This window comes from Umbelopsis ramanniana, assembly GCF_025399195.1.
Source record: "Umbelopsis ramanniana AG unplaced genomic scaffold K450scaffold_12, whole genome shotgun sequence".
NCBI classification, from domain to species: domain Eukaryota; kingdom Fungi; phylum Mucoromycota; class Umbelopsidomycetes; order Umbelopsidales; family Umbelopsidaceae; genus Umbelopsis; species Umbelopsis ramanniana.
In genome coordinates, this window is record NW_026252098.1 from 230,912 (window position 1) to 255,048 (window position 24,137).

Here is a 24,137-nt window from a genome sequence, read left to right on the forward strand (position 1 = left end):
AGACCAGGTGACCATTTTGGTGGAGTTGTGCGGACTCCTGTCTTTTATTGGCTTCCAATGCTATTATACTGGACCTCTCCATATTTCCCGGATAACTTTTTCATCTATAATATGACGATCTATGATGGTATCTACATGGCAAGCTCTAACGTTGCCGTACATATGACCTCCAAGTGAAGGTGAATGGATGATCAAATTGCCCGCAAATTTGTGTCCTGCAAAATCCAGCATTAAAATATATAAATTACCAGTATTACTCAGCCCAAATTATAACTATTACCTCCAAAATGACTTGTGCCGTAGACATCTACATGTTTTCCTAGCTTCTTAGCTTCTTCTCCATGCAGGCCTTTCGCTTTGAGACACCGCTTGAATTCGTCGACCAGGATAGGCCCTAACACTCCGCACCGAGCATCCCGCATTCGGTGCGTGCAAACCAGGACCACAGCCTGAGTGGTATCGGCCAAATTCTCGACTTGAACATGTTCTTTGACCTTGTCGAGATCCTCTTTTTCGGGTGCCCAAATGGCGTCTAATATTCTGGAGAATTCTGGCTTCAATGGGTCTACGGCTTTGGCGACATGGAAAGCTGGAAATAGAAGGACATCGCTCGCTGGCCATGGCTGGTCAAATTTATCGCCCTGTATCCGTTCACGATCACATACGGTCAGAAGTGTGTTACTACCCGGAGGTAATTGTGTCCTGTCATGATGATGGAATGCCTTGGCCTCTCGATGTTTGATGTTTTCAACAGCTTGAACCATGCCGAGTTTGACCTTTTCCACCTTAGCCTTGTGCCATTCCGGTCCTTCTTCTCCGACACAAACCACCATGTGGCGATTGGTAGTGGGTAATCTTACCATGTCGCTTTCGAAATCCACTTTTTTGCCAATGACATTGGGAAATGGGTGCTGCTTGCACGGCACGAATCCATTTTCAACCGCGGTAGCTGCGTCTGGGCAACATGGTTCAAAACGGCGGAACGGGAACGGCTTCGTATCGAACGGGATACTTGAGAAACACCTAGAAAATCCTCTTCTGCTTGGTGCAAGGCGGAACATTATGATGGTAAGAAGTTCCTTAACGTGGTGAATGTCAAACGTGTCCCGTCAATTTATCGGCTTTTTGGCCACTTTGGAGACAGTCACACTGCCCCGATGGAAGCGCGCATCTTCGGTATTGGAAGGCCGAAAAGCCGTGAATGAAATGCACTGAATGACAACGCCTATGAAAATATCATGTTTGTATAATTGTCTGAAACGTTGCAGTATGTTAATGTGGTAAGTAATAGCTCAGTTTATAAAATTGTGGCCACTTGTATGTCGTGCCCTGCGTCTTCATACATGAAGTTAAAAGCTTTTGATCTTCATGATGAGAGTATCCGTTACTCTATTGGATTAATTGTTTCAAAGTTGATAAATAGTAACAAAAGTTGATTGAATACTGCCATAGCGTGTTACATTAGTTTATATTTGTTTGACACATGCTGATCCTCTTTTTTTGCATTATACGTTGTATTTCACATCGTTGATATAAAACCAAATGTCTAATTGAACATATCGGCTTTTGACATTAAACGTAGATTTTCATAAAATGTCAGGCATACAGCAATTGCCTACAAGTTTGAGATTTTGTCACACGACAAGGCTTCCTTCAAACGATGGTTCAATGCTGACACTGTGAGATTGGGCTGTCCTGAAACCTATATGGGTACAATTACTTTTTTCTTTTTTTCTTGTAAAAGTAGGATCCTTAGCATACTATGAAAGCAGCCATACATTGATTGAAGCTGCCGTGAGGTCTCACAATGGCACTCACGCCCAGTCTCATTACGCACGTGACTGCGAAATCAGTACTGGCTTTTGAGTAGTCACCTGATTGAAAAGGTCAGCTTCCATACGGTGGAGTGGGTTCATTTCAGAGTACAATCGCGCAAATGAGTGACAATGAACGCACTGGACCAGCGGCCGACGATGAACTCTCGCTTCCAAAAGGTAAATTTTGTCACAAATCTGTGATTTACGCCAAATAGGTCATCGATCGCGACCATTTCCGTAAAAGCTGGAAAATGACAAAATCCATTCAACGAATTCGTCCCACTAATCAACGCACATTTTCCATTACCATCTTGTCATTAAGCTACGGTGCAAAAGCTCATAAGTGAAATGATGCCTGGAGATATTGTTTGTGCTAAAGACACCCGCGATCTTTTAATTGATTGCTGCGTAGGTAAGCTGTCACTCAAGACATCTGGATCAGACTAACCATGCAAAAAAAAAAAAAGGTTAACTTTTATCTGTCTCGCCCAGAATTTATACACCTTATCGCATCAGAGGCAAACGAAATATGTGAAAAAGAGACCAAGAAAACTATAGCAGGAGAGCACGTTATATCGGCACTACAAACTTTAGGTTTTGAAGACTATGTTGAGGAGGTGGATGAAGTATATAAAGAGCACAAGAAGCAGCAAAAGGTAGGCATATGTTTTCTTAGATTGTGCATCGATTGCGTAATATATGTATGGCTGAGCCACGTTTATTTCTTCACCCTTGCAAACTGCTGCATTACAGGACCGAGATAAGCGAAGTACACGGTTGGAAAATTCGGGCATATCAGAGGAAGAGCTTTTGCGACAGCAAGAGCTCTTGTTTGAGAAATCGCGACTCAAGTTTGAAGCGCAAAATCAGTGAACATAATTCTAGAAACCATAGTTAGCCAGCGCATAATATCAATTTATTTCTTTTCCCTTTCTGCCGTGCCAGAAGTTGCGCAAAAGTTCTTGGTTTTTGTGGTCGGTGATTATCACGCAACATATTAGACCGCATTTAGTCACACTGTGACCCAACATGGTATGCTACCACTCATGTATGCGCCTCAATACGTTGGGGGTGAAATGCCAATCGTCACCGGGGCTCAGGGCACCCTCGCTTCCAAGATTGGATATTAGTGACCGATACGATGAATGTTGCTGAGGAAGCAAAGCTAGCACAAGCTGGGTATAGCGAAATTACTTCTTGGCCAGCCATTCTCAAAATTTGAATCTAACCGATAGCGACCACGCATCGAGATGGGGATATAGTTAAGTTGGCCGAGATCGCGCTTTTCGGAATTTGGGGATTGTGTTATGTTGGGGGCAGGGTTGACTTGTAGGATCAACCGGCATCACAGCAGCTGCCTTTACTGTAATTCACTTTCATTAGCATGGAGTTTTGTCTTGCCGACCCAGCATCGCACAAACCAACGCCTCCGAAACCAGTTTCTTGAAATGGCGTTGTCATGGCGTATAGGGTTGGTGCAGGGTGCTCCCTTATGTGGTTTTCCCTGACCAAGGGAGGACAATATTGTAGCTCTTGACTGGAGGTTACATGTGCTTATATAACATGTAATACGCTAGAAAACCAGGGTTTATACCACATTTAATATTCTTTCTTGCGAAAAATTCTTGGAAGAAAAAGATCTTGTGATAAAGATCCCCAATTTCGTAAGACTTTCGCAAATTGTTTGTTAACACCGGGTTTGTTCCTTAGCACACGAAAGCATGGCTAGTACATGCATAATGATCATTTAAATGGATATTAAAATACTCTTTATTGAGATAGAGTTTGTTTTGGGTATAAACGTCGTACGTGTTCTCGATTAAATGTGCGAGATTTAAAAAAGTGAGAAGGCGAAAACTTATGTATCCCAGACGAACGAGTAAAGAAGGCCGGAGGACATCGGTGTTTGAATATATGGTGGCACGCCCATCTCATGAATGTCATTGGTGGGCAAGCTCAGGGTCCAGCAGTCACAGCAAGGGTCCAAGACAGTTTTTGTTAAGAAAAGCGGGATGACCAATGTGAGAGTAAAGCGTACCATGACGGTAAAAAAAAAAAAGAAAACTGTGTCTTAGCTTACGTTTCGACAACAAGCTATAGAAGAGTACGTGTAACATGACCAGTACGATGTGGATGATGATTATAATAGGGGCCTAGATGGACTGTAATTGGGATTGAAAGCCAGCCACCTGCTCAAATCCCTACCCTACCAAGGTGGGGCGTTTGTGCGTGAGTAAAGAATTAGAGAGTAGAGAGACGAGAATACCAGAATAACTCATAACATTTATTGTACCACAATAAAAGTTCGCCATATATTGATAGAGCTACGACCACATTATCATTTTCCTTCATTGACTAGGTCTCCGAAAAAAATCAGGTTATGACATTACTTGTTGACTAAAACCGAGATCGGGATATCATCTCTTTTTCTGAAACGAAATTGTGCGGGGCGCCACTAATTCTGAATATAAACTATTATCAAGGGTTTACTCCTTTTTGTATTAGAGCCGCAAAAATATTGGTGAGGTGAGAATCTAAGGGTCCTACTTTAAGTCATGTGTACGTCTTTGATAACCCTGATCCTTTTTGCGTACCACATAGATCAACAATTAGGCAACAAGGACTTCCTTTCTCATCTTCTCTTTCTTTTCGCACACAAAGTCGACGCTAAAATACTACTTAAAATTTGAAACAACCATCCAAGCCGACTTATTAAAACTTACAGCAAAGTCAGGCTTCGAACTAGCTGCTACTCGTATTCATTTGCTACGTTGACTTGCTGCTTAGAGCTGTCACCTCAGTTTCAACATTTCGAAGTAGCAATGTACAATCAGAATGGCAATGTGCCGTTCAGCTGGGCCAACGTACAACGAAGTCAAAATAGTGACTTACTTGAACCAGAGAACGAACCTACATCATCTTCATCATCACAAGCGTTCAACTATACGGAAAGAACCATTGCTATAGAACATGCCCCATATAACTATTACGGAAGATACCAAGAAAGACCAGCAAACCCGGTACACTCAGGTGTACCTGTACAGGACCTGTCTCACCGACCAATGGTGAATGACCTTCATGGACTGGTGAGCACAAATGCATTATTTGGCTGTGTTGCTTTCCTGTCTTACTTAGTACCCTTTGTGCCATAGGTCCCAGTCCCAAATTGGGATGCATACAGCCCTCATACGGCAACACAGCAGGCAACTGCGGCTGTTCAATCGCTAGAACAAGTCCACCACCCTACTCACAATGTTCAATATCATCCATATCACATGCCTCATGCGCAAGCGCCAGCATGGCCTTACTATAACCACCCATACCCAGATTATCCTCAACATACGCGTCGTAATAGTACTCCACCAAATTATCCAAATTCGGATAGTAGCGAGGTGACAGTCGGAAAGGCAAAGGTGCGTGTATCAAATGTTTCGCTTTGTGACAGGTGCTGCAAAGAAAATGAGGCGTCTTACGATATAAAACATTTCTTCATTTAGCCACCGTATGTAATAAAGGCTTGCGCTTCGTGCAAAGCCTCACACGTCGCCTGCGATCCTGGACGCCCATGCCAACGATGTATTCGTCTTGGCAAGACCGACACTTGCGTCGATGCGACAAGGAAAAAACGAGGGAGACCGAAGAATAGTACAAAATCACAACAACAGCAAGCAACTTCTTCAATGACAGATAGTACTGGAAGTAGCTCTGCGGAAACGACACCACTTCACAAAGCAGCTAACAGAGATTTACCAGACCAGCTATTGGAATTGAGTCAAATACTGGGAGAGTACGAAGTCTCGTCTGGAGAGCAAACCCCAGCTGAATACCCCAACATGCTAGGCCATTCCTTAGGGAGAGTGTCAAGCCCCCCAGCCAGTGTTGAACGAAGAGTAACACCACTCAGTCCTTCAGCAGTTTTACGATCCTATGCTATGGATGGGCATTCATCCATTAGAAAACAAAAATCATTACCGAGTTCTTTCTCCGCTCGCAGAGGCTCATCGACTTCACCTAACTCTTCTCCGAAGCGGCGGCATTCTCATCGTTCTACGTTCGAAGCCGCACAGACGAATATTCAACCCGTCATGCTACAACACCATCAGTCTGTTCAATATCCAGGTGCTCAGCATCGTCCCACAGGTCAGCCTTTTAAATTTCAAGATACTTCTTTCATCGATGTGCACGGCAGCACTCAAACGAGAATATCTTTGGCGCATACTTACTCAACTGCATCATCTGCTCCTTCGAGAGCTATTCATCCACTTTCTTCTCAATTTACTTACACCGATTCCGATCAAGAGATCGAGAATCAGAATATGCATCACAATCGATAGACATACGGCAGCTACAATTTTACTTCTCCTTCTCTAATTAATAAGGGTCTCCCTTTTTTTTTTTATATGTATCTTGACTATTTTTTGACCATGCACGTATAGCATCGAGCGATGACATATGCCAAGGGTTTTGTAGATAATTATAGGAGGTTAATGCATTTGAAAGAAATAACTTAAAAGATTTAACTTTCCCCACTGTATTTATGTTATTGCCAGCAGCGATGTGCAATGGTTGGTCTATCGGAATTTATATTATAAGATCTATTGGGGGGAGCCGAAGCGAAAGAAATGGGGTAACCACCATATAAAGTGTATAAAATGTGTTCATTCATATTCTTGCGACGACACCAGAAGTTCTGGGTGCTTCTTCCAGAATTCATTGCCAATGATGTCATCATGCAACACGGTTGGAAGACGCTTTAATCGAATAACTTCTTCACCACTTTTTTGTGATACAGATTTTACCTCGGTCTAGTGATGTTATAGAGTGAATAGATTAGTCTATCATGTTAATGTTGCCTTAAACTGTACATCAACTTACCTCTTGACGTATGATAACAGATCCCTTGCGGTAAACAGCGTCGAGGGTATTATAATTGATGTTGAAATCGCTGTACAAAATTTCGTTTTTATCCTTGGAAAATGTTCCCTGAACAAACGATATTGTGAGATATAGTTGCGGATTCGATGCTTTTGCGTAATCCAAAACCTACCCTCAACTTTTCTTCTGCTTCTTGTTCTGACTTTCCAGAGTGTACAATGGCCCAGAATGTTGTATTATACAGATTGTTGATGTGGCCTACGTCGTTCATAAAGAACAATGGGTTAGACTAGACAGAAATCCATACACAGCTGTTCATGACACTGCAAAAACTTACAATCTGCTTGCCGCCAGCTCAGATAGTCCCGTAGAATTCTTTGGGTGGGGTAGCATACTAATCGTGCATCGAAGCAAGGTGGTACCAAAAGCTTAGTATCTGGGAAGTACTCTGCCCAGTGCATGGTATAATTTGATGCAAACAAACTGACGATGGTCGATGTGATTTTGCTGCAAATTCATAGAAAAATGTGATCAGGTGGGGGCAACACAGTATAATAAATGATTCCTTATATTTACACATACCTAATTCTACGAGAGTAAAGAGTGCTTGAAGCTGGAAGAACAAAGCTTTGATGGTCTGATGTTAATCATGTGACTCGGCCAATGCACGGATCAATGAAATATGTAGCTGTATCTCACCTGTATTCGTCACTTTGACCGTAAGCAATAATGATATCTCTTATGTTTCCAACAACTTCGAGGGCTGCTCTATTCATAAGGTGAATGGCTCTCAGATCGTTTGGCTTTTCGAACTTGTGCATGTCGGTAAAGCTTTGCCAGAATAAGTCAGTTAAAGGTCGGAGGCCTAGTGCGGCGCAGTAAACGATACCCACCCATGAAAGCCTCTGCCGTCGATCCGAACCACCATCCATGTTCCAGGTAGCGCGGAATCGTCTAATTCAAATTGTTTGACGTATTCGTACCGAGATTTCGCCATTGACTGATAGGTGTGCAAATGCTGTTACTTTGTGTCCCATTTTTTTTTTCTTGAAATGCTGCAGCGCAGAAACAGTCACTCTGTCACAATTCGACATGATATGCACACATACGCGACAAGTGTCACCTTGATGTTTTACAGACAGCTAATACGTACACTTCCATTACTTATTCGGCAAATGATAACTTTAAAATGGCCATGGGTGGCATGATTCAAATATGCTTTATTTTTGAGGTATGATTAGAGCTCATCTCTAAACTCTGCTCCTTGCTGTGAAGCTGGCTGCTGTTGGTCTCCCATAGCATCCAAAGCTTCCACCAAATCCGCGGGGTCCATAGTGAATGCTGGTTGTTGCTCTTGCATTACCATGGTTTCTTTTGTGGATTCAGAAGCATCAGAATCGTCTTTATCAGTAGACTTCTTCTTGTTCAACCTCTTTTGGAAGTCTGCCACTTCATTGTCGTATTTTTCCCATTCTGGGACTTGTCGGCGAGCTCTATCTAGTTTCGGTTCCTTTGTCAATGGGTTGTTACACTACAAATGTGGAAATCAAATTAGTTTGCGGTGCACACAACTGAAATTACATTTATGCAAGCAGTCAATATGTGGCCATACCAAATCAATTGTTTTGGCTTTCTTCAAGCTCTCGTCGCTGCACCATGTCTCGCACCAAAGCCATTCTTGAGGTAAAGAGAAAATGGGGACGTCGTGTTGCATGTTATTTGGGAGATCCTGGTCCAAGTTGGCCAAAGAATTTGGATCAGCGCTAAGCTGTTGGTACTGGGCACGAAGACGGTCTCCTGCTGCCAATTGTCTGAAGCGAACTAGATCAACGACATACAAAGCGCTGTACAATCATGTATGAAACGTGTAAGAAAAAAAAAAGCCCAGGAATGTAAAATCAAAAGCATGTCGCTTGCAAATCGGTGGCCCATTTACCTGATATGATATGGCTTTTCTTGCAAAAATTCCTTCCAGTATCCTTGCTTCCAGAAGCGGAAGCCGTCCATCTCTCGTCTATCATCGCAGAAAGGTGTATAGCCATATGGGGCTCCCTTGAGGTCCATATCCACAAGTTCCTTAAGATCAGTTCTCACAATCTATGAAACTGTCAGTAATGGATGGCTACGATGGAAAAATCCATGGTTGACTATCCACAGTACGTACCTGATCAGCATCGACGAAAATAACCTTATCCAAGTTCAATGGGAAAAGCACATCTAAGAACAATATTTTGTAGCTGTTGAAAAAAGGTGAGTCCCAATACCGCATTCCATAGTAATGGTTATGTCGTGTTACGTACCCCCAAATTGTTCTCTGTCGTTCGGTTTGGCTTCTGAGCCAAGATGGCCACTTGTAGGTAACAAATTCGTATCTGAATCCGAATTCCTCTGCCATTTCTGGAATCAAGTCCTGTGTACATACACGACATTAGCTTCGTGTGTGCGCGGAAAGTTATCATCCTGTACCTCACACCATTATTTTACCTTAAACTTGGGAGATAAAAAGTTTTCAATGAACCAGAATTTAACAGTACTTTCAGTGTGCTCAAGAACGGAGAGAATCATAATGGACAAAAAGCGTTCGTACAGATGACCAGAGGCAACAGAAAAAATGTTGATTTCTGCATGAACAGTATCACTAACGCTCTGCTGTTCAGTTGTTTTGCTTTTGAAGATCCTGATGGTAAAGAAGTGAGCGACAATGCCACAAAAGGAAAAAGGCAGGGGTAAAAATATCTACTTACTTGCTCTTCCATGATGCCCAGGTTCCATCTTCTTTTCCATGAGACGGAGCCGTTGTGTCGCTAGTCGGTTCCAAAACATCTTCCCTCTCCTTGCCCTCGTATTTTCTTACACGTGGATATATGGTGGCACCTTGGAAAGTCAGAAGATCAATGCTATTACCAGAATCTTGGATAGAGGGACTGTTCCAGCCTTCGTTACCGACACTCTCAAGTTCATATACTTCCTTTGAACGACCCTCTCTGATAGAGAGTAACCAGACACCGGGACTCGCTTTGAGCTGGAAGTAACCAAGGTTGGCCATGACAATAGTATCCGTCATGTTGGCTGCGGTTGCAGAGCCCATTACAAATTGAAGTCCACGGGGTGGGCCTTGACTGCTCATATCACGGCAGTGGCCCTCAACAAGGATGTATTCGAGTTCAAAAACAGCCGTAACACCGCTTTCTCTATGGGATTTATCAATGGCTTTGAGTAAGATGTTATCAAGATCGTAATTGGCAACCTTCGGTGTAATATGCCAGGACTTGATCTCTTCGGTACCAAGAGTATAAAGAGGATCTTCTGGAAGGTTGGCAAAGTAAGCGGTAGGATGCTCCAAATCGCCGTTTTCATCAAAGTGCAATTCACTATCCAAGACATATCGATAGAATCGTTTCAATGGGAGTTGCTCCAAGTTAAGAGAGGGGTTCAAGTAAATTTCCAGATATATGTCTTCGATCTTTGCCAAAACCTCAAGAATGGCTGACCATTTTTGTGCATTTTCACTGGCTGGATCCAAGATGACCCCAACTTGGTATTTGGCCGTGGAGATATCTCCTGAAACAATTCTGCAGTGTTCTCCATTCAACTTCTGGTAAATACGGTTTCGGGATTCTCCTTGGTGCTGTACGAAGATAGTAAAATCGCTAAATTGACTTGCTCGGCTAATGAGAGAAGTAAGCAGCATAACCATATCGGGGTCCAAGTTCTTCTGTTGATCGTACTGTTCATCAGAATGAAGGTTTGCATCGATTTGAATCTCTTGATAGGCGCGGGTGACGGGACCAATACGTCTCTTTGTCTCGTGCTCTACCAATAACTTAAAGTCATCATTCGTAAAGGTGATGCCATGGCCGACGATCTAAGTTATGTTTAAGTTAATCCAATGATCACATCCAGCGAGCATGCATAAACAAACACACTTACTCTGCCGTTGATAACCACGCCTTGGAAGTCTCGTTGAAGACCAGCATCGCTCAGTTTGCTAAATAGCTTGCTCCAATCCTTTGCATGTCCTCCGGTAATCATCTCAACAATAGGAGACCCAGCAGAGAATGCCTTGATCTGATCCACCAAACCAACATGGCCTTCAGTCTTGAGAGCAGCATCAAAAGTACTTTTGAGATCGTCGACTGAAATGTCTGCATCGTAAAGAGCTTGATAAATAACATTGGAAAGTTTAACTCCCGTATCCGGATCCGTCAACTTTGCACTTGCACTAAGGTTAGGGTTATGCATGATGGTTACTCGCACCGCTGGATTAGCAGCCTGGCAAGAAAAACGTTCGTCAGCTTGATCCAGATTTTCAAGAAAAAGGTCATAGTATTACTTACAGCAGCTTCTAAAGCAGTTTGCACGAGTTTAACGCCGTCAGCATCGTCCAAGTTCGCAATAACCCAGATGGAGGTACTAGCAGCTTCAGGTGTTTGATCTAAAGGTATTGGATCATAAATACGCATGGCCATATGTCGAGTTATGTAGATCATCTTATAAACTTACCTCGGTGTAGGTAATGCAAATTCTGAAGAGGATAATCGATTTTTTCCAATGGAAGTGTATTGAGGGGATTCAATTCTGATTCAACAATAAAAGCACTGCGTCTTTTCTGAACGTTGGGCTGTGTCAGAACGTGCTCATATACATCGGTATCTCCTTTGATATCACCATAATAGATCTAAGCCGCATAAGTTAGATATCTGTGTACTGAAGTTTGATGTTGTCTAGTATAAACTTACTTGACGAGCGATGTCTTGCATTTGTTGGCCCAGTCCCATATTCAAAATTTGCATCCATGGCTACATAATATGGTTATCAACAGACTCACTCTACCATTCATAAAACATATTGAGCATATAATCATTACCTGATCTTCGGCTATCAAAAACAATTTGCCATTGATGAAGACTGCTTGGTCACTGTTATCGTAAACAGAAAGTCGTCTTTGATATTTGGTAGTGTCTTCAATATATTCATCAAATCCATGAATGACTTGATCAAACGTTTTTTGATTTTCGTCGCTGAATACGCTCTCTGATGTGGCATCAAAGGCGGCTTTCACGGTATCGAGACTAAATTGCTTCTCTTCTTTGCCATGAGCAATTTGAAGAGCCTATTTGAACCAGTTAGTGAGCTGCATCGATTTTGTGTCTTACAATAAGCTGGATACAATAAATACCTCATTCATAAATTGTATTGCAGCTGCTGCCCCATGTTCTTCCTTAAAATAGTGTACGCAAAGAGCCATCGATGTTTCTATAAATTTCGTCAGTTAATATGATAACTTCCTATCTGAGATGGTAATCAAATACTGACCTGAGCTTTCTCTGTGACTTCCGAATTTGGGAACAACACCAAATCTAATAGGATAGCCTTTCTTAATCATATCTTGCACAGATCCACCGATGGTTGCAGCCCAGTTGGGTTGCGATAGATCAACGGTAAAGAGTACATTAAAAATGTTTTTACGAATAGTACGTAATTGACCAGGGTAAGTAGGCTTCAAAAGCTACAATGAAAATGTTAATATTTTGAACCAGAGAAAGATTAACTCAACACAGTAATGCCGTTCCGTCTCTTACATCGAAAATATCATCCGGCCAATCAGAGTACCGATCATCGTTTTCAATATCATTCCACCAAATGACGATGTTTTCATCATCCGAATCGTCACGAACATCAAAGACATCGTCAGCCTCTTCATTGTTATTTTTTTGACTGGCAAGTGCAGGGTGGGTAAGCAGTGTAATGGCATCAGCCGGGGAGAGCCCAATGTCAATCAAGGCTTGAACAAGAACTCGTTCCTTCTTCAATGAGGTCAATAGTCTGAAAAAAAAAAAGAAATTGAGTGTGAATCAAAGCAGTTCCACATCAAACATAGCCCAAGTCGTGAGATGAAGAACTTACGTGTAAGGGTCAATTTGATCCGCATCCAAGCTGATACCATTGAGCCACATCGCGTTCATTCCTGGTCGTACGCCAAAGGCTTGATTTGAAGAAATTTCCTTGAGTAAGGTTTGGTTGACCTCAACCTCAGTAAGGCTATTGGCATATTTCGGGAAATCCTGTGAGAGTTGCTTCAATGTGGATAAGGCGTCCTTGCTGTCGAGAATGAACTCCGCTGCCTTAATACCAAGATCTGATTGTCCGATTCTTCAGTTTAGTCACCAAGCAAAGTCGAAATGAAGACCAAAGCGCATTAAGCTCACCTTTGATTTGACCAGCGATCAAGGGTTCCATAGTAACCTTCTCAACGCCAAAAAGATTTTCTTCGATTTGTTTTCCAAAGTTGGCTAGCTTCTGTCTAATACCATTCGTCTCCTCTTTGGCACTCACGTCGCGATCATCGATGACCAAGTAGTCAGTATTCTTGAGTGCCAATTCAATTCCGTAACCAGACAATACAACTGTGTCGTTTACATTGCTGCCAGGCTTATAACGAATGATGTATGTGATTTTGTCTTCCTGAGCAGCCTTGTAAAGGATGTTGTGGAGGTCAGAGAATGCCGTCGACATGACATCACCATACAAGATAGCAGTCCCAGCTTCTGAGCTCGAGCTCGTAAAGATATGGTCAAAGGTAAGAACAGAATGATCATGCAGGTCCTTTTTCTTGTTGGAACTGATTGCTTTCTGAAGCTTTTGTGAACCACAGAATTGCTGTCCGTCAAATTCCACCCAGCTCTCACATTTCTCGTCAAAGGCTATGTTGGCGGTATTATTCATTCTGGGAACGACAACATTGGAGTAGTAGTGATGATACGCTTCCACTTTGGGGGCTGTGGATCTCATTGACAATGCCAGTTTCGTAATATCCATCAAGTCAGGTTTGAGGTAGTGCTTTTGCTGTATGATGTTTAGGAGCTCTGTGTACATATGCTGAGTGCTTTTTAAGTTTGGAGCCAACTCAACCAGATCAGATAGGAAGGGAAAGTAAGCAGAGCTATTCTCAGCCGACACATATTCTCTGCAAAGGACTTTGGTTAAATGGTGACATTGAATACGGTTCCGCGAGGACGTAGACTTACAAGATCTCGAGTCCAAGATTGGGCGCGGTCCAAGGAGCTTGTACCTCCACTTGAACTGGAGGTGAAGTCTCGCTTGCAAATGCGTAGTTCAAGATAGCTGCCGTGCAAACGGACAGCAGACTTAATCTAACCATTCTTTCTGCAAGCGTGTACTGTACAAAGAAGGAGTGGCGTGTCGTAAGATTTGGCGAGTTGCCAATTTCAAGGACCGCTTCAATGTTCCTTCGACACATTGCAGTAGCGGCACTTTCGCGTGGTCAAGGTTGCACGGTTTGCTCACAAGCTAACGTGGTGGGCCAGAACAAGAATACATTATATTCAGTCAATTACTTATGCCAATGTATTACTATTTAACTGTGTTATAATAGGCAGACTAGAAACAACAGGTATTGCTAAACCATAGCCCAGTACTGAAGGTACGTCACGACAGTGTGCTTATGCGGCCCTTGAAATCAAGAGCACATCCCAGACAACGAGCATCAGCTCCCCAACAGGTTGTAGACATTGTCGATAGGCTGAAAGAATCCACCCCACCACAGAAATATCAAAAAGGTTCAAGTGCTAAAAATCAATGCAATCCCACAGTTACCATGCATCGAGAGGGCCACCTTACACTCATCAATTTTAAAAATGTCGCATCTATAATATTCCCAACCCAAAGATAAGGGTATTGGGATGCGATGCCAGAATGATATAGGGCACATCTGTATCTTGGGTTCATGTCCAGGATAGCATGAAATGATTGGAACCAAAATAACCGTCGCAGAAAGACAAGTTCCGTCTCCGCTTGCTAGCAATTTTTACCAAGCCGAGCATAAGTTGGTGTCACTTCCGCAAATCGTTCCTGTACAGTATGTCGGCAGAAAATTCGAATCCTCCATCAGTTGAACAGCGAGATCCCCAGTATTTTGGATACTATGCTCAGCTTCAGCATCAGGTAAAGAATCAAAGGCTTGCTATTGTAACATGTCAAGATTGAAGCTCTAACTTAATGCACTTACAGCAAAATATGCTGCAAGACACGGTACGAACGTCTACGTATCGCTCGGCTATTTTGCTAAACGGACCCAACTGCTTCAAAGATAAACTTGTCATGGACGTAGGAGCAGGATCAGGAGTGCTTTCGTATTTTGCCGCTCAAGCTGGCGCCACTAAGGTTTACGCTGTAGAAGCCTCGGATATGGCTCGCAAAATGAAAAAACTCGTAGACGCCGCGTCCGAGCCGCTGAGCAGAAATGGATTCATGAAGGATAAAATAGAGGTTATAAATGGTATGTATGGGAATTCTATGTGAAACTTTGTCTAGTACCTGATCCTGATTATTTGAATGAACGTCTACAGCCAAGATCGAACAACCTGACCTTCCAATTCCGAAAGTGGATACAATCGTATCGGAACCCATTGGTGTCCTTCTTTTCCATGAGCGTATGGTAAGTTGAATTGTTGATGGAGATATCCTTCGAGTTTAATCTAATAATACAATCCGAGATAGCTGGAAAGTTTTATCCATGCTCGTGATACCTACCTAAAGCCCGGCGGTGCTTTGTTCCCATCGAAAGGCGTTATCTTTTTAGCCCCATTCACAGATGCCGGTTTGTGGACAGAAACAATTGGAAAAGCACGATTCTGGTGAGGTTTTCTTTCTGTGATTTCGTAGAGGATATTATACGAGCACATGCTAATATGCGTTTGTATTCCACTAGGCAACAAGACTCGTTTTATGGCATTGATCTTAATTCACTTTACCAAGATGCGAAGGACGAGATGTTTGGTAAGTCAGCGGGATACAAGCATTTATTCCTCATATGCATGAGATATTGATGGCTGGATCTGGTCCATAGGAATGCCAGTCGTTGGTCATTTTGATCCACAAAGTCTTCTCTCAGCTCCTACGGCATTTGATGGTTACGACGTCGATTTTTCAACTGTATCGGTCAAGGAATTGCAAGATATGACAATCCCTTTTAGATGGGTATCTAATTATACTGGTATCATGCATGGTGTGGCTGGATGGTTCGATTTGCTTTTTGCACCCCCGCCATATAACACAAACAATGCACAAGAAGACCCTAACGTTCCTAGCACGGTACTCGAGATGTCGACTGGGCCAGCCGCAGAGCGCACACATTGGCAGCAAGTCCGGTTCTTGTTTAAAGAGCCTTTAGCTGTTAATGCAAACCAAGTAGTGCGTGGATGGATGCGCTGCATTGTGAACGACATGCGTAGTTACACCATCTATGTAGAAGCCGTTGTTGGGGACGAAGGCGGCCTGGTCGAATTAAGTGACTCAACCAACATAGCCACCGATCGTAAATTCGTAGAAGACTCAGTGCACGCTCATCCCCTTCGAAGACGTGGTATGTGGGAGCTTCAAGAACAGACCTACAACTATTCATACAGCCCCGGAATGGTTCCACAAGAATCTAAGCCTGAGTACATGTGTCTATATGAACCTGAAGGCAATATGGTCATCGACATGGAAGGAACAACCCCGGCACCGGATGCATCCAATTCAAATTATATCAATTTTGTAAATTAGGCCATCGCATTTCCTATAAACATCGTTTATCATAACAGAACAAACTTCAACTATAGTCGCAATCGATTTTTTGAAGCTCATTTTAAAAATACAATTGTTTATTATTTGTCACTTATCTTTGGCCACAGTGAATTGGTATTTAAAGCTGAAATTTTGACACAGCTATAAGCTAGGTCATAAAAACAATTCGTTTCGTAGTGTCATTGGTCAATTTGGTGTTCTTGCAGAGGCAGATGGTCATCTCCAACGGTTATTGTCAGGATATGAATATGATGGCCCTGTAGCCTGTGGCTGGGAATAGTTAGGATTGGTAGGCGGATTTTGCAAATGATTACTTTGCGGTTGCGGGGGTCTGGCTTGTTGATAATGGGGTTCTACTCCTTGCACAGGATGCTGATGGGGAGGCTGTCCATATGGAGGTGTAGATACGGCATTATTGTAATTCGGTGATGGCCTATATGCTTGAGGTGCTGCATAAGCAGGTTGTGGAGGGGGCTTGGCAGTTTGGTGCGGTGCTTGCTGTTGTTGCGGCTGCTGTTGGGGCTGCTGTTGCTGCTGGTATGACGGCACTGCTGAAGCTTGTTGTTGTGGCTGTTGATATGGCGAGTAGTACTGTTGATTGTTTGCAATTGATGGCGCCTTCGCTGGTGCAGATGCAACAGCCTGCGGATAGGAATACACGCTTTGCCTTTGAACAGAAGGAGACAATTTCTTTGGTGAGGTAACGTCAGGTGGAGTGCTATAAGTGTCTTTCCGCTTCATTTGCGATTCCTCTAGAAAATCCGCTTTACATGGTTTGAGAATTAATAAATCTTTTTTTTCTTTTTCCTAACATAGCATGTTATTGAGTAAACTTACCCATATCCGTTGTTGAAAGTTGCTTATATGACGGCTTGTCATCGTCTACAAACATCATTAGGAATTGTAACGTACGACTCAAGAGCACAAAATAGCAATTATTGGTTTACCGGCATCACGATGGTCTTGTTTTTCCTCTGATGGCTTTTTTTCTCCCAATCTTTGCAAGAGATCATTTATTGTTTCTCGCATGGATAACAAGTCTCTTTCTAGGTTACCGAGAGTGGCTTGTGAGACAGACTGTGATTTTTCATCCCATGAATCGCGAGGTAACGGATGCCTCTCCTAAATTGGTACTAAATGAGATGTTGACGGCTTATTACTGATTTCCTCAAAACATCAAGCATACCTTATCAAAAACTGTAACTTTCAACACATTTCGCTGAGAAATGGCGTGGACAATGTCCATATCATCTATCATGCCAGGAAATAGAGGTCAGTAATAAATAAATAGCGAGTAGAGCCATACGAAATCCGCGCTCACCAGAAAGAACAATGAGATCACCGTCTGCATAAACATCAATTAGCAAAATACAACTTGACAATGGAATAAGCAATTTAAATATAACATGCCTTCATCGGTGTATCGCAATATGATGTTTTCGATGTTTGAAATTTTATGTGCAAAGAGCCTGTACATCATGATACACAGTTCGTCGTAAGTAGGCGTTTGGTTGATGGGAATTCGCCTTATTTCATCGCCACATTTGCCTATAAGCCATATGGTTCAGTACGACGTCTTATTGTAAGTTGCCCAGCACGCACGCCAAGTATACGCGCCAAGCTGAAACCCAGCAGGCTCGAGCCGACAGCTGCATGAAGAGCGTGGCGGAGTACATGTTACTTACACTTTACAATGATTTCCCCTGTCATTACTTTGCGAAGGTCAGCGTAATTTGTCGTCATGGTTGGTGCAAGTCAGTAACCAGGATTTGGTAACAGGCAGGAGAAGTAAAATAGCTGAGCAGTTGGTGAGGGTGAGTGGCGATGTGACTGTGATGATTTACCCCCACTTGTTTCCCATTTTTTCCCTTGTATTTATTTTAGGAAATTGAAAATGCGGGTTGGATTTCAACAGGATCAAGCTGCGAGCGACCTTGCTCTGGAAGCACAGGTAAGATTTTTTATTTGAAATTATCTAATGTACACTGCGACGCCCTTTTGGATCAGCATCGTATGTTTCATGCCCTTTTTTTCGCTTAACATACAGAATGCCTCTATGAATGATGTTGTTGGCGGACCTAACATCTTCTTGCATATTGATGACCAGTGGCCAATAACGGGGGCTATCGACTTTGATGCTTTTTATAAGACCAAAATCTGGAACGACCAAAGGTGCCACAACGTTGATGTCCCGATGTTTTCGTGCTGACAGCGCTATTGAAGGATCATCATCAAATACAGTGACAGTAAGTGGTAGACGACAAGGCTGATCATTTTCAATATCGCGTGGAATTAGCCAGCGGCACTCGAGAGCCAGCGCCCAAAGATGCCTGAAGGCTTGTAAGTGATACATATTATCGTCCGCCACAGTGGGGAAGAAAGGATAGAAGGAACACAATAGCGTTGCAATTGCTAGGTTCGATGTGCCTAGGGTATATTTTCCTCCTCCCGTGAATAGCAAACCAGCCGCCATGTGGGTTGCCATATGACTGCCGTAGTTTACATCGGGTCCAATACGGTCATGTAAAGAAGAGAGCCTCTCCCAGAGTTCTTGATTTCCGGTTCCTGCCATAACAATGGAAGCTGCTGTTGCCACAATATCTCTACATGCCTTCATCAAACTTCGTGTAATTTTTTGTTGAAAATTAGATGCTATTACATATTATGAAGGCAGAATCGATTAGTTCAGATGATCACTTTTAAACTAGATCAGCAAGCGAATCTTACCAGTCGATTGGCTTCGCTTAGCAAAGAAGTCAAACTGTTTTAAAAGACATCGGAATGCTTCTTCGTTACGAGATCCAGCGTATCGAAGGCCGATACTCAAACAACAACCAGCAATGATATTGGATGCAGCTTGCTGTAAAATTTCCATATCACAGTAGGATGCACCGTGTTCTTGAGGATATATGGTATTATCATTCAGCGCATTTTCAATGAAATCAGGTAATTGTTCTTGTATCCACGCTTCAGTTGGCTTGATATGGCTCCACATGATCAAATTTCTGCTGAGTACTCTGAGGAGCAGGAAATCTGGTCGAATGTAGTCTAGCATCGGTAGTGTGTCCGGTAAGGCAATTTTCTCAGCTATTCGTACATCTTCTGTCTTGAGATACATGAGACCAATAGCAATCATTGCTCCTGGTGCAGTGACATCGAGGTTGATGCGCCGGTTACTTCGGCTACTCGTCTTGGAAGAATTATATCCAGGCACATTAGGCAAAGCCAGCTTTTCATCCATGAATCCAAAGAGTCTCTCCTTTATCCCCAGATCCGCCAATCCTATTGTGTTATCTCCTTGCCCTAATGTAATAAATCCGAGAGCAAACCCTGCGGTAAGAGCTCGACTTTCGGGGTGACATTTGGCTGCATCTTCTGGTAAGATGTCGTTGCTTCGACTTATTTCATCAACCATAACCGAGGCCATTCTACGATCGCACGATCCCATATAAACAAGACCGATACCGAGTATACAAGTAGTTTGCGTCAAGTGTGAATGGCCGAGATCAGTTGAATCCAATGGAAGGAGAGATGGAAGGTGCATAGACAGAAGCTTAGTGACTTTTCCATCTCGACTACCACAATAGGCCGCAGCGACACCAAGGATGAAACCAGCAGATGCCAAGTCACAGTTCTCCGTCAAGTACCTATACCAGTCCACAATAGGCAGTCGTCGCAGATGCCCTGTTAAGCCTAGAGCGAGGAGAAATCCACCATGTGAAGGATTCAGTTCCTCTGGCTTATTGTAAAGAATCCATGATCCATTTACTGGTACATCTGGAGATATGCGCATTCCGGCAGCTACACCATTGTGAAACGCTGGCCAATCCAGATAATCCTTTGGAAGAGTGCTGATATCAAATTGGACCACCGTCCTCATGGGCAACACCTTCGCCGAAAGTACTAGCTCGGCAATTGGAAAAGCCTTGGTAGGATCCGGCTGACATGTACCAAACGACAATATGCCTCGGCCAATTCCGAGTGCAAGGGTTCGATGCGATAAATTGGTTAGGTGGGTTTGATGCTCAACTGAGAGATCCTCATCACTATATCCATAAATCACTGTTAGTCCACGGCCAAGTATACCACTTGATATAATGGTAGGACACTGACCTCATATCTAGATGTTCAGGCACAGTTATCTCAGAAACAACAGAAGAGTCTAGGATTGCTCTTGCCGTATCGATGACACCGACATGTCCGAATCGCATTTTTTGAATACTTCTAGTAGGGATTTCTTCGTATTCAGAATTTTTACTTTCGCTTTCGAATGCTAGCGCCTCTTCTACAAGCATATGGGTCTTCCTTCGGTCATTCACCTTGAAATCCTGTGTCAGTCTCTCATTCTCTGACTATTCGCGTCAAGTATTTCAGTCTTACATGTGTCACATCGATGTCCAGATCATTCGTTGAGTTCTGAGACTCCCCTTTAATTTGCTCGGCTATGTCTTCTCGGCCTACGAAAGCATACCTTTAGAAGGACAAATTTATATATGAATAGATGTATATAGCACTCACCTATCATATTATACGCCTCCACTGGCCAATCTGCGGGAGGGTTGCTCTTGTAGGACTCTAGCATGTCGTATATTGGCTTAGATACATTATTTGGCAACTTGGCTAAATCTCCTTGGTTGAAGCCTACTGAAATGAGTAGAAGTACTACTGAGGAAGCGTCCCTTAGCGGATCCGAGTACACAACAAATATAGATGATAACCGCTGGAGTAAAAGGCACAGTGTCCTCTTTCGCAGTATAGGATTGGCCATCATTCCAGGATATGGAAATAAGTCTTGAGGCAGGGGAAATGGTGGTAAAGGTCCTCGACTAGGATCTACTCCTTGTGTATGATCTTGTACCCAAGCTCCAAAGTCCGGAGGGAACTGGCTCAATATATGATTCTGAACATCTATAGAATTAATTTGGAAAGCTGCTCACCCATCACTATGCATTAGCAAGTTACATAGCTAGTAAAGATGTCTGATAGGATCTGCTAATAGCTTACCAGGATGATCATAACTGATGTCTGGAATACTGGAGTCTATATAGTATATTTTCCATTCGTCCCATTGCAAAATAGTCGCCAACTGAATTAACAGTAAGCCCATATTCATAGTATCCTGCTTCCGATATTTGTCCAGACGTAAGTCCTCCCAAATAAGATGCAAACCCAATACCACGGAAGTGATGTTAGAAATCAGTGATTCCTCTGGTTTCCGCTTTTCGTAGGACTCTAGAGACTTATAAATCCATTTCTTTATCATTGAATATTGAGCCTGGGATGTCTCATTGTCGCTTTGGTGACCTATGATCCCTTGAATATCATCTCCTAACTTCAGCCCAGATATCAGATTTGAGTACGCTGGCTGATCTAGAAAATCAGTAGAAACAGACACGTTGTCATTCTCCAAGGAAGCTAAAAGTTCTTCACGCTCCATCTCATCACCATGTAAGAAACAGAGTATGGCAGAAGCGAAATGATCCCATTCATCAGCGAGGGAATCGGCGGCTTCTGACTTCCACTCTTCAGAGTACTGATGGTACATGAAACGTTGTCGAATGCTTTGAAATACGTTGATGGGGACGGCAAAGCTTAATGCCATCAAACAATCTTGAACAAGACTGGATTTTGGCGTGAAATCTACTGTGATGCGATAAGTTCGAGAGTTGGACATAGTAATATTGACTTTGTTATGTGTTGGATCCTTGAGCTCCGTCACCGACAATGTCTCTTCCGACATAGAAAGTTGTCTGACTAGTGTTCGTAACTCCTTTCTTTTCGTGTTGTCAGGTGGTGAATTAAGTCCTGCGTCTAGTTCATGTATATTATTCGGTAACGAAATATCAACAAGGGCAGTGCCAGAACCGATCCACAGTTTCACTTTTCCATTCTGTATGAGCAATATATCGTAATAATTATGTCGTGTAGCTCGGATGGACTGTGCTGCTGATGCTTTGAATTCGAATGCTTTGACACCACGACCTCTACGAACATTAACTAATGCTGTCACATTGATGCCAATTAGAGTATTGCTGTGGTTGTCGTGTATACAAACGAGTTCTGAGCCATCCAAGTCATGAGCCATAAAAACCTCTGTCGACTTATCAGTAGTTCGACCTGAAGAGGATCTAGGATAACACTGTTCGTCAGAGGGTCGTCGACCATAGTAAAGCATGCTTAAATGAGCCTAAACCACATACCTTGTTGTTCGCTTTTCGGACCACAATAGTTCGATGTATGCACCTGAATGATTACGGCGCTCAAAAGAAGAATCTGCGTACTCAGACGTGTGTAAGAAATCCGTTTCGGAACTAAGATCATCATGGTATTGAACAAAGGAGTCCTTTCTGGTCAGTGGAGGGGGGGTTGTAGGTTTTGGTGGTGTAGAGGTGATTGCAACGCTACTGGTTTGTCGAATGTTCCTCTTACCGGTCTGTTTGACCGGCGTTGTTGTAGGTGAGTGGTAAGCTTCATTTGCTGCTCTTATTAATTCTTCTTTTCTCGCCAACGTTGATGACTCTTTTTCGGTGGAGGATGTTGAGTTATCGTATACATGGGAGGCGTAGCGCCAAATGTAATGGCTCATCTCTTTCTTGTGATAAGTCACCAGCAAGCGCGACTCGTCGCTTCTACTATCACAAGTTGTAACAAATTTAAGTTCATGATTATCGTCAGTCAGCGGCAAAATCGGTTCTGTGAGTCGCAGCTCCTTTTTTGCCATATCGTAAGAAATAGTGTCAGTCACCGAAAGCACCGTTGGCTCTTCCCTGGGATGAATAATAACTAATAATGGGGCATTAGCAGCAACACCTTTCCCCGTTGGCTTCGTATCTTTATGTTCAAATCGTGCTCCTTGACCATTCGAGTTTAGTTCTTGGTAACCTTGACGTCTTTCAAGTATGACACCAACATCCATAGCACGCCCAGTGTGGACTGGAAATGGTAAATGAACTGAAAATGTGTGTCCACTGATAAAGTGTATTTTGGCGATGTCTTTGAGAACAATACATATCGCTTTCTGCAGCTTTTTTTCATCGCAAGTCTTGGTAAGGGCTAAAAATGGAGGAGAGAGATCGCTCTTTGTCTTTTTCGTTGAATATGACAATGAATATGGTTGCTCTCCATGACGCGATCCGTTGTCCATATGTGAACTAATGTCAAAGCCTTGATTCGTATACCTTCTTTTCAAAGGAGATTGGGTAGCTTCAACATTGTCTACCACCCCTGTTGTCAATTTCCTCTGAGAGTCGACTGGCGCAGTCGCAAGTTGTGATGTTTGCCGAAATGGTAGTCCCTGGATGTTGGTTAAAGTGGGTTCAAGAAGATCCTCGTCGTATGGAAACCATCCAATAAGTGCTGTTCTTATATGTTGCTTGTCTTGGTCGAAATTAAAAGATTTAATGACTTGGTCTCCTCGACTCCAAACTAGCGTTGACCCAATGATATACAACTCTTCTTCAATATCAGCAGCTTGATTTTCAAACGTTTGATACGGCAATGATTGATAGCTCTTAGCTACTTCATCATACTTTCCGGCCACAGGTAACTTTCCACGATTCCCTGAGAAGCTGATGTGGTAGGATTGAGTTTCAGGAACTGATCGTTTCTTTCTAGGCGAATGGTCGTTACTCAGAAGAAAAGCGCTGAAGTCGACTTCCTCAAATGTTCCTACTGAATCCGCAAGGTGTGGGTTGTGTCGAATATATCGCTCCCCACGGGGTGAGAAGACTTTAATATCTTGAACCTTGAGGGCCATTTGACAGAAGAATCAACATGCAGGCAGATCAAATCGGCTATTAAGAGCAATGGTAACTTTGAGGGTATGGTGCTTGAATTTCCAAAAATTATGTCGCGATT

At 42.9% G+C, this 24,137-nt stretch overlaps 8 protein-coding genes across 8 annotated transcripts; 3 read left to right on the plus strand and 5 right to left on the minus strand.

The window, feature by feature from the left end:
- Window positions 1-10: 10 nt before the first annotated feature.
- On the minus strand, window positions 11-1,281 carry K450DRAFT_230041 (uncharacterized protein). Its single transcript, XM_051587186.1, has 2 exons — window positions 281-1,281; window positions 11-215 (listed from the first exon to the last, which is right to left on the minus strand). Exons 1-2 carry the CDS (start codon window positions 1,059-1,061, stop codon window positions 64-66), a joined length of 933 nt encoding a protein of 310 aa, XP_051446951.1. The 5' UTR covers window positions 1,062-1,281; the 3' UTR covers window positions 11-63.
- A 611-nt stretch (window positions 1,282-1,892) lies between these two features.
- On the plus strand, window positions 1,893-2,808 carry K450DRAFT_230045 (uncharacterized protein). The gene is made up of 4 exons (XM_051587187.1): window positions 1,893-1,994; window positions 2,140-2,229; window positions 2,310-2,473; window positions 2,571-2,808. The coding sequence occupies exons 1-4, from the start codon at window positions 1,937-1,939 to the stop codon at window positions 2,688-2,690; spliced, it is 432 nt and encodes a 143-aa protein (XP_051446952.1). The 5' UTR covers window positions 1,893-1,936; the 3' UTR covers window positions 2,691-2,808.
- A 1,446-nt stretch (window positions 2,809-4,254) lies between these two features.
- Window positions 4,255-6,312, plus strand: K450DRAFT_230050 (uncharacterized protein). Its single transcript, XM_051587188.1, has 4 exons — window positions 4,255-4,343; window positions 4,419-4,903; window positions 4,970-5,230; window positions 5,315-6,312. The coding sequence occupies exons 2-4, from the start codon at window positions 4,640-4,642 to the stop codon at window positions 6,149-6,151; spliced, it is 1,362 nt and encodes a 453-aa protein (XP_051446953.1). The 5' UTR covers window positions 4,255-4,343; window positions 4,419-4,639; the 3' UTR covers window positions 6,152-6,312.
- Window position 6,313: 1 nt separating this feature from the next.
- K450DRAFT_230052 (uncharacterized protein) lies at window positions 6,314-7,702 on the minus strand. Its single transcript, XM_051587189.1, has 7 exons — window positions 7,586-7,702; window positions 7,392-7,523; window positions 7,275-7,319; window positions 7,030-7,199; window positions 6,865-6,950; window positions 6,693-6,800; window positions 6,314-6,622 (listed from the first exon to the last, which is right to left on the minus strand). The coding sequence occupies exons 1-7, from the start codon at window positions 7,687-7,689 to the stop codon at window positions 6,476-6,478; spliced, it is 792 nt and encodes a 263-aa protein (XP_051446954.1). The 5' UTR covers window positions 7,690-7,702; the 3' UTR covers window positions 6,314-6,475.
- A 169-nt stretch (window positions 7,703-7,871) lies between these two features.
- On the minus strand, window positions 7,872-13,965 carry K450DRAFT_230061 (uncharacterized protein). Its single transcript, XM_051587190.1, has 18 exons — window positions 13,721-13,965; window positions 12,902-13,659; window positions 12,600-12,831; window positions 12,275-12,518; window positions 12,009-12,201; window positions 11,872-11,948; window positions 11,560-11,805; window positions 11,432-11,491; window positions 11,196-11,370; window positions 11,030-11,127; window positions 10,623-10,964; window positions 9,437-10,557; window positions 9,177-9,369; window positions 8,993-9,102; window positions 8,857-8,929; window positions 8,629-8,789; window positions 8,305-8,536; window positions 7,872-8,223 (listed from the first exon to the last, which is right to left on the minus strand). The coding sequence occupies exons 1-18, from the start codon at window positions 13,951-13,953 to the stop codon at window positions 7,930-7,932; spliced, it is 4,842 nt and encodes a 1,613-aa protein (XP_051446955.1). The 5' UTR covers window positions 13,954-13,965; the 3' UTR covers window positions 7,872-7,929.
- A 489-nt stretch (window positions 13,966-14,454) lies between these two features.
- On the plus strand, window positions 14,455-16,378 carry K450DRAFT_230070 (uncharacterized protein). Its single transcript, XM_051587191.1, has 6 exons — window positions 14,455-14,657; window positions 14,724-14,991; window positions 15,062-15,150; window positions 15,213-15,349; window positions 15,424-15,491; window positions 15,562-16,378. Exons 1-6 carry the CDS (start codon window positions 14,574-14,576, stop codon window positions 16,257-16,259), a joined length of 1,344 nt encoding a protein of 447 aa, XP_051446956.1. The 5' UTR covers window positions 14,455-14,573; the 3' UTR covers window positions 16,260-16,378.
- On the minus strand, window positions 16,378-18,139 carry K450DRAFT_230074 (uncharacterized protein). The gene is made up of 7 exons (XM_051587192.1): window positions 17,966-18,139; window positions 17,691-17,828; window positions 17,602-17,625; window positions 17,467-17,531; window positions 17,228-17,402; window positions 17,118-17,162; window positions 16,378-17,032 (listed from the first exon to the last, which is right to left on the minus strand). Exons 1-7 carry the CDS (start codon window positions 18,021-18,023, stop codon window positions 16,497-16,499), a joined length of 1,041 nt encoding a protein of 346 aa, XP_051446957.1. The 5' UTR covers window positions 18,024-18,139; the 3' UTR covers window positions 16,378-16,496.
- On the minus strand, window positions 18,140-24,083 carry K450DRAFT_230079 (uncharacterized protein). Its single transcript, XM_051587193.1, has 7 exons — window positions 22,481-24,083; window positions 21,285-22,408; window positions 20,799-21,209; window positions 20,661-20,737; window positions 20,394-20,599; window positions 19,008-20,326; window positions 18,140-18,932 (listed from the first exon to the last, which is right to left on the minus strand). Exons 1-7 carry the CDS (start codon window positions 24,034-24,036, stop codon window positions 18,256-18,258), a joined length of 5,370 nt encoding a protein of 1,789 aa, XP_051446958.1. The 5' UTR covers window positions 24,037-24,083; the 3' UTR covers window positions 18,140-18,255.
- Between the last annotated feature and the right edge of the window lie 54 nt (window positions 24,084-24,137).

Excerpts from the sequence above, each read along its gene's own strand:
- K450DRAFT_230079 (XM_051587193.1), bottom strand. The coding sequence starts at position 24,036 with ATGGCCCTCAAGGTTCAAGATATTAAAGTCTTCTCACCCCGTGGGGAG. Across the intron at positions 22,409-22,480 it reads TCCGAAAAGCGAACAACAAG|ATCCTCTTCAGGTCGAACTA; the intron begins GTATGTGGTTTA and ends GTGTTATCCTAG. Across the intron at positions 18,933-19,007 it reads TAAGCGAAGCCAATCGACTG|CATCTAATTTTCAACAAAAA; the intron begins GTAAGATTCGCT and ends AATATGTAATAG.
- K450DRAFT_230052 (XM_051587189.1), bottom strand. The coding sequence starts at position 7,689 with ATGGCGAAATCTCGGTACGAATACGTCAAACAATTTGAATTAGACGAT. Across the intron at positions 7,524-7,585 it reads GACGGCAGAGGCTTTCATGG|CTTTACCGACATGCACAAGT; the intron begins GTGGGTATCGTT and ends ATTCTGGCAAAG. Across the intron at positions 6,951-7,029 it reads GAGCTGGCGGCAAGCAGATT|GCCACATCAACAATCTGTAT; the intron begins GTAAGTTTTTGC and ends TGAACGACGTAG.
- K450DRAFT_230041 (XM_051587186.1), bottom strand. The coding sequence starts at position 1,061 with ATGTTCCGCCTTGCACCAAGCAGAAGAGGATTTTCTAGGTGTTTCTCA. Across the intron at positions 216-280 it reads CGGCACAAGTCATTTTGGAG|GACACAAATTTGCGGGCAAT; the intron begins GTAATAGTTATA and ends TGGATTTTGCAG.
- K450DRAFT_230050 (XM_051587188.1), top strand. The coding sequence starts at position 4,640 with ATGTACAATCAGAATGGCAATGTGCCGTTCAGCTGGGCCAACGTACAA. Across the intron at positions 4,904-4,969 it reads TGAATGACCTTCATGGACTG|GTCCCAGTCCCAAATTGGGA; the intron begins GTGAGCACAAAT and ends TTTGTGCCATAG. Across the intron at positions 5,231-5,314 it reads TGACAGTCGGAAAGGCAAAG|CCACCGTATGTAATAAAGGC; the intron begins GTGCGTGTATCA and ends TTCTTCATTTAG.
- K450DRAFT_230074 (XM_051587192.1), bottom strand. The coding sequence starts at position 18,023 with ATGACGACAAATTACGCTGACCTTCGCAAAGTAATGACAGGGGAAATC. Across the intron at positions 17,532-17,601 it reads TGATCTCATTGTTCTTTCTG|ATGATATGGACATTGTCCAC; the intron begins GTGAGCGCGGAT and ends CTGGCATGATAG. Across the intron at positions 17,033-17,117 it reads ACTTTCAACAACGGATATGG|AGGAATCGCAAATGAAGCGG; the intron begins GTAAGTTTACTC and ends CGGATTTTCTAG.
- K450DRAFT_230070 (XM_051587191.1), top strand. The coding sequence starts at position 14,574 with ATGTCGGCAGAAAATTCGAATCCTCCATCAGTTGAACAGCGAGATCCC. Across the intron at positions 14,992-15,061 it reads TAAAATAGAGGTTATAAATG|CCAAGATCGAACAACCTGAC; the intron begins GTATGTATGGGA and ends GAACGTCTACAG. Across the intron at positions 15,350-15,423 it reads ATTGGAAAAGCACGATTCTG|GCAACAAGACTCGTTTTATG; the intron begins GTGAGGTTTTCT and ends GTATTCCACTAG.
- K450DRAFT_230045 (XM_051587187.1), top strand. The coding sequence starts at position 1,937 with ATGAGTGACAATGAACGCACTGGACCAGCGGCCGACGATGAACTCTCG. Across the intron at positions 2,230-2,309 it reads TTTAATTGATTGCTGCGTAG|AATTTATACACCTTATCGCA; the intron begins GTAAGCTGTCAC and ends TGTCTCGCCCAG. Across the intron at positions 2,474-2,570 it reads AGCACAAGAAGCAGCAAAAG|GACCGAGATAAGCGAAGTAC; the intron begins GTAGGCATATGT and ends GCTGCATTACAG.
- K450DRAFT_230061 (XM_051587190.1), bottom strand. The coding sequence starts at position 13,953 with ATGTGTCGAAGGAACATTGAAGCGGTCCTTGAAATTGGCAACTCGCCA. Across the intron at positions 11,806-11,871 it reads CAATACAATTTATGAATGAG|GCTCTTCAAATTGCTCATGG; the intron begins GTATTTATTGTA and ends TGGTTCAAATAG. Across the intron at positions 11,128-11,195 it reads TTTGCATTACCTACACCGAG|ATCAAACACCTGAAGCTGCT; the intron begins GTAAGTTTATAA and ends CAATACCTTTAG.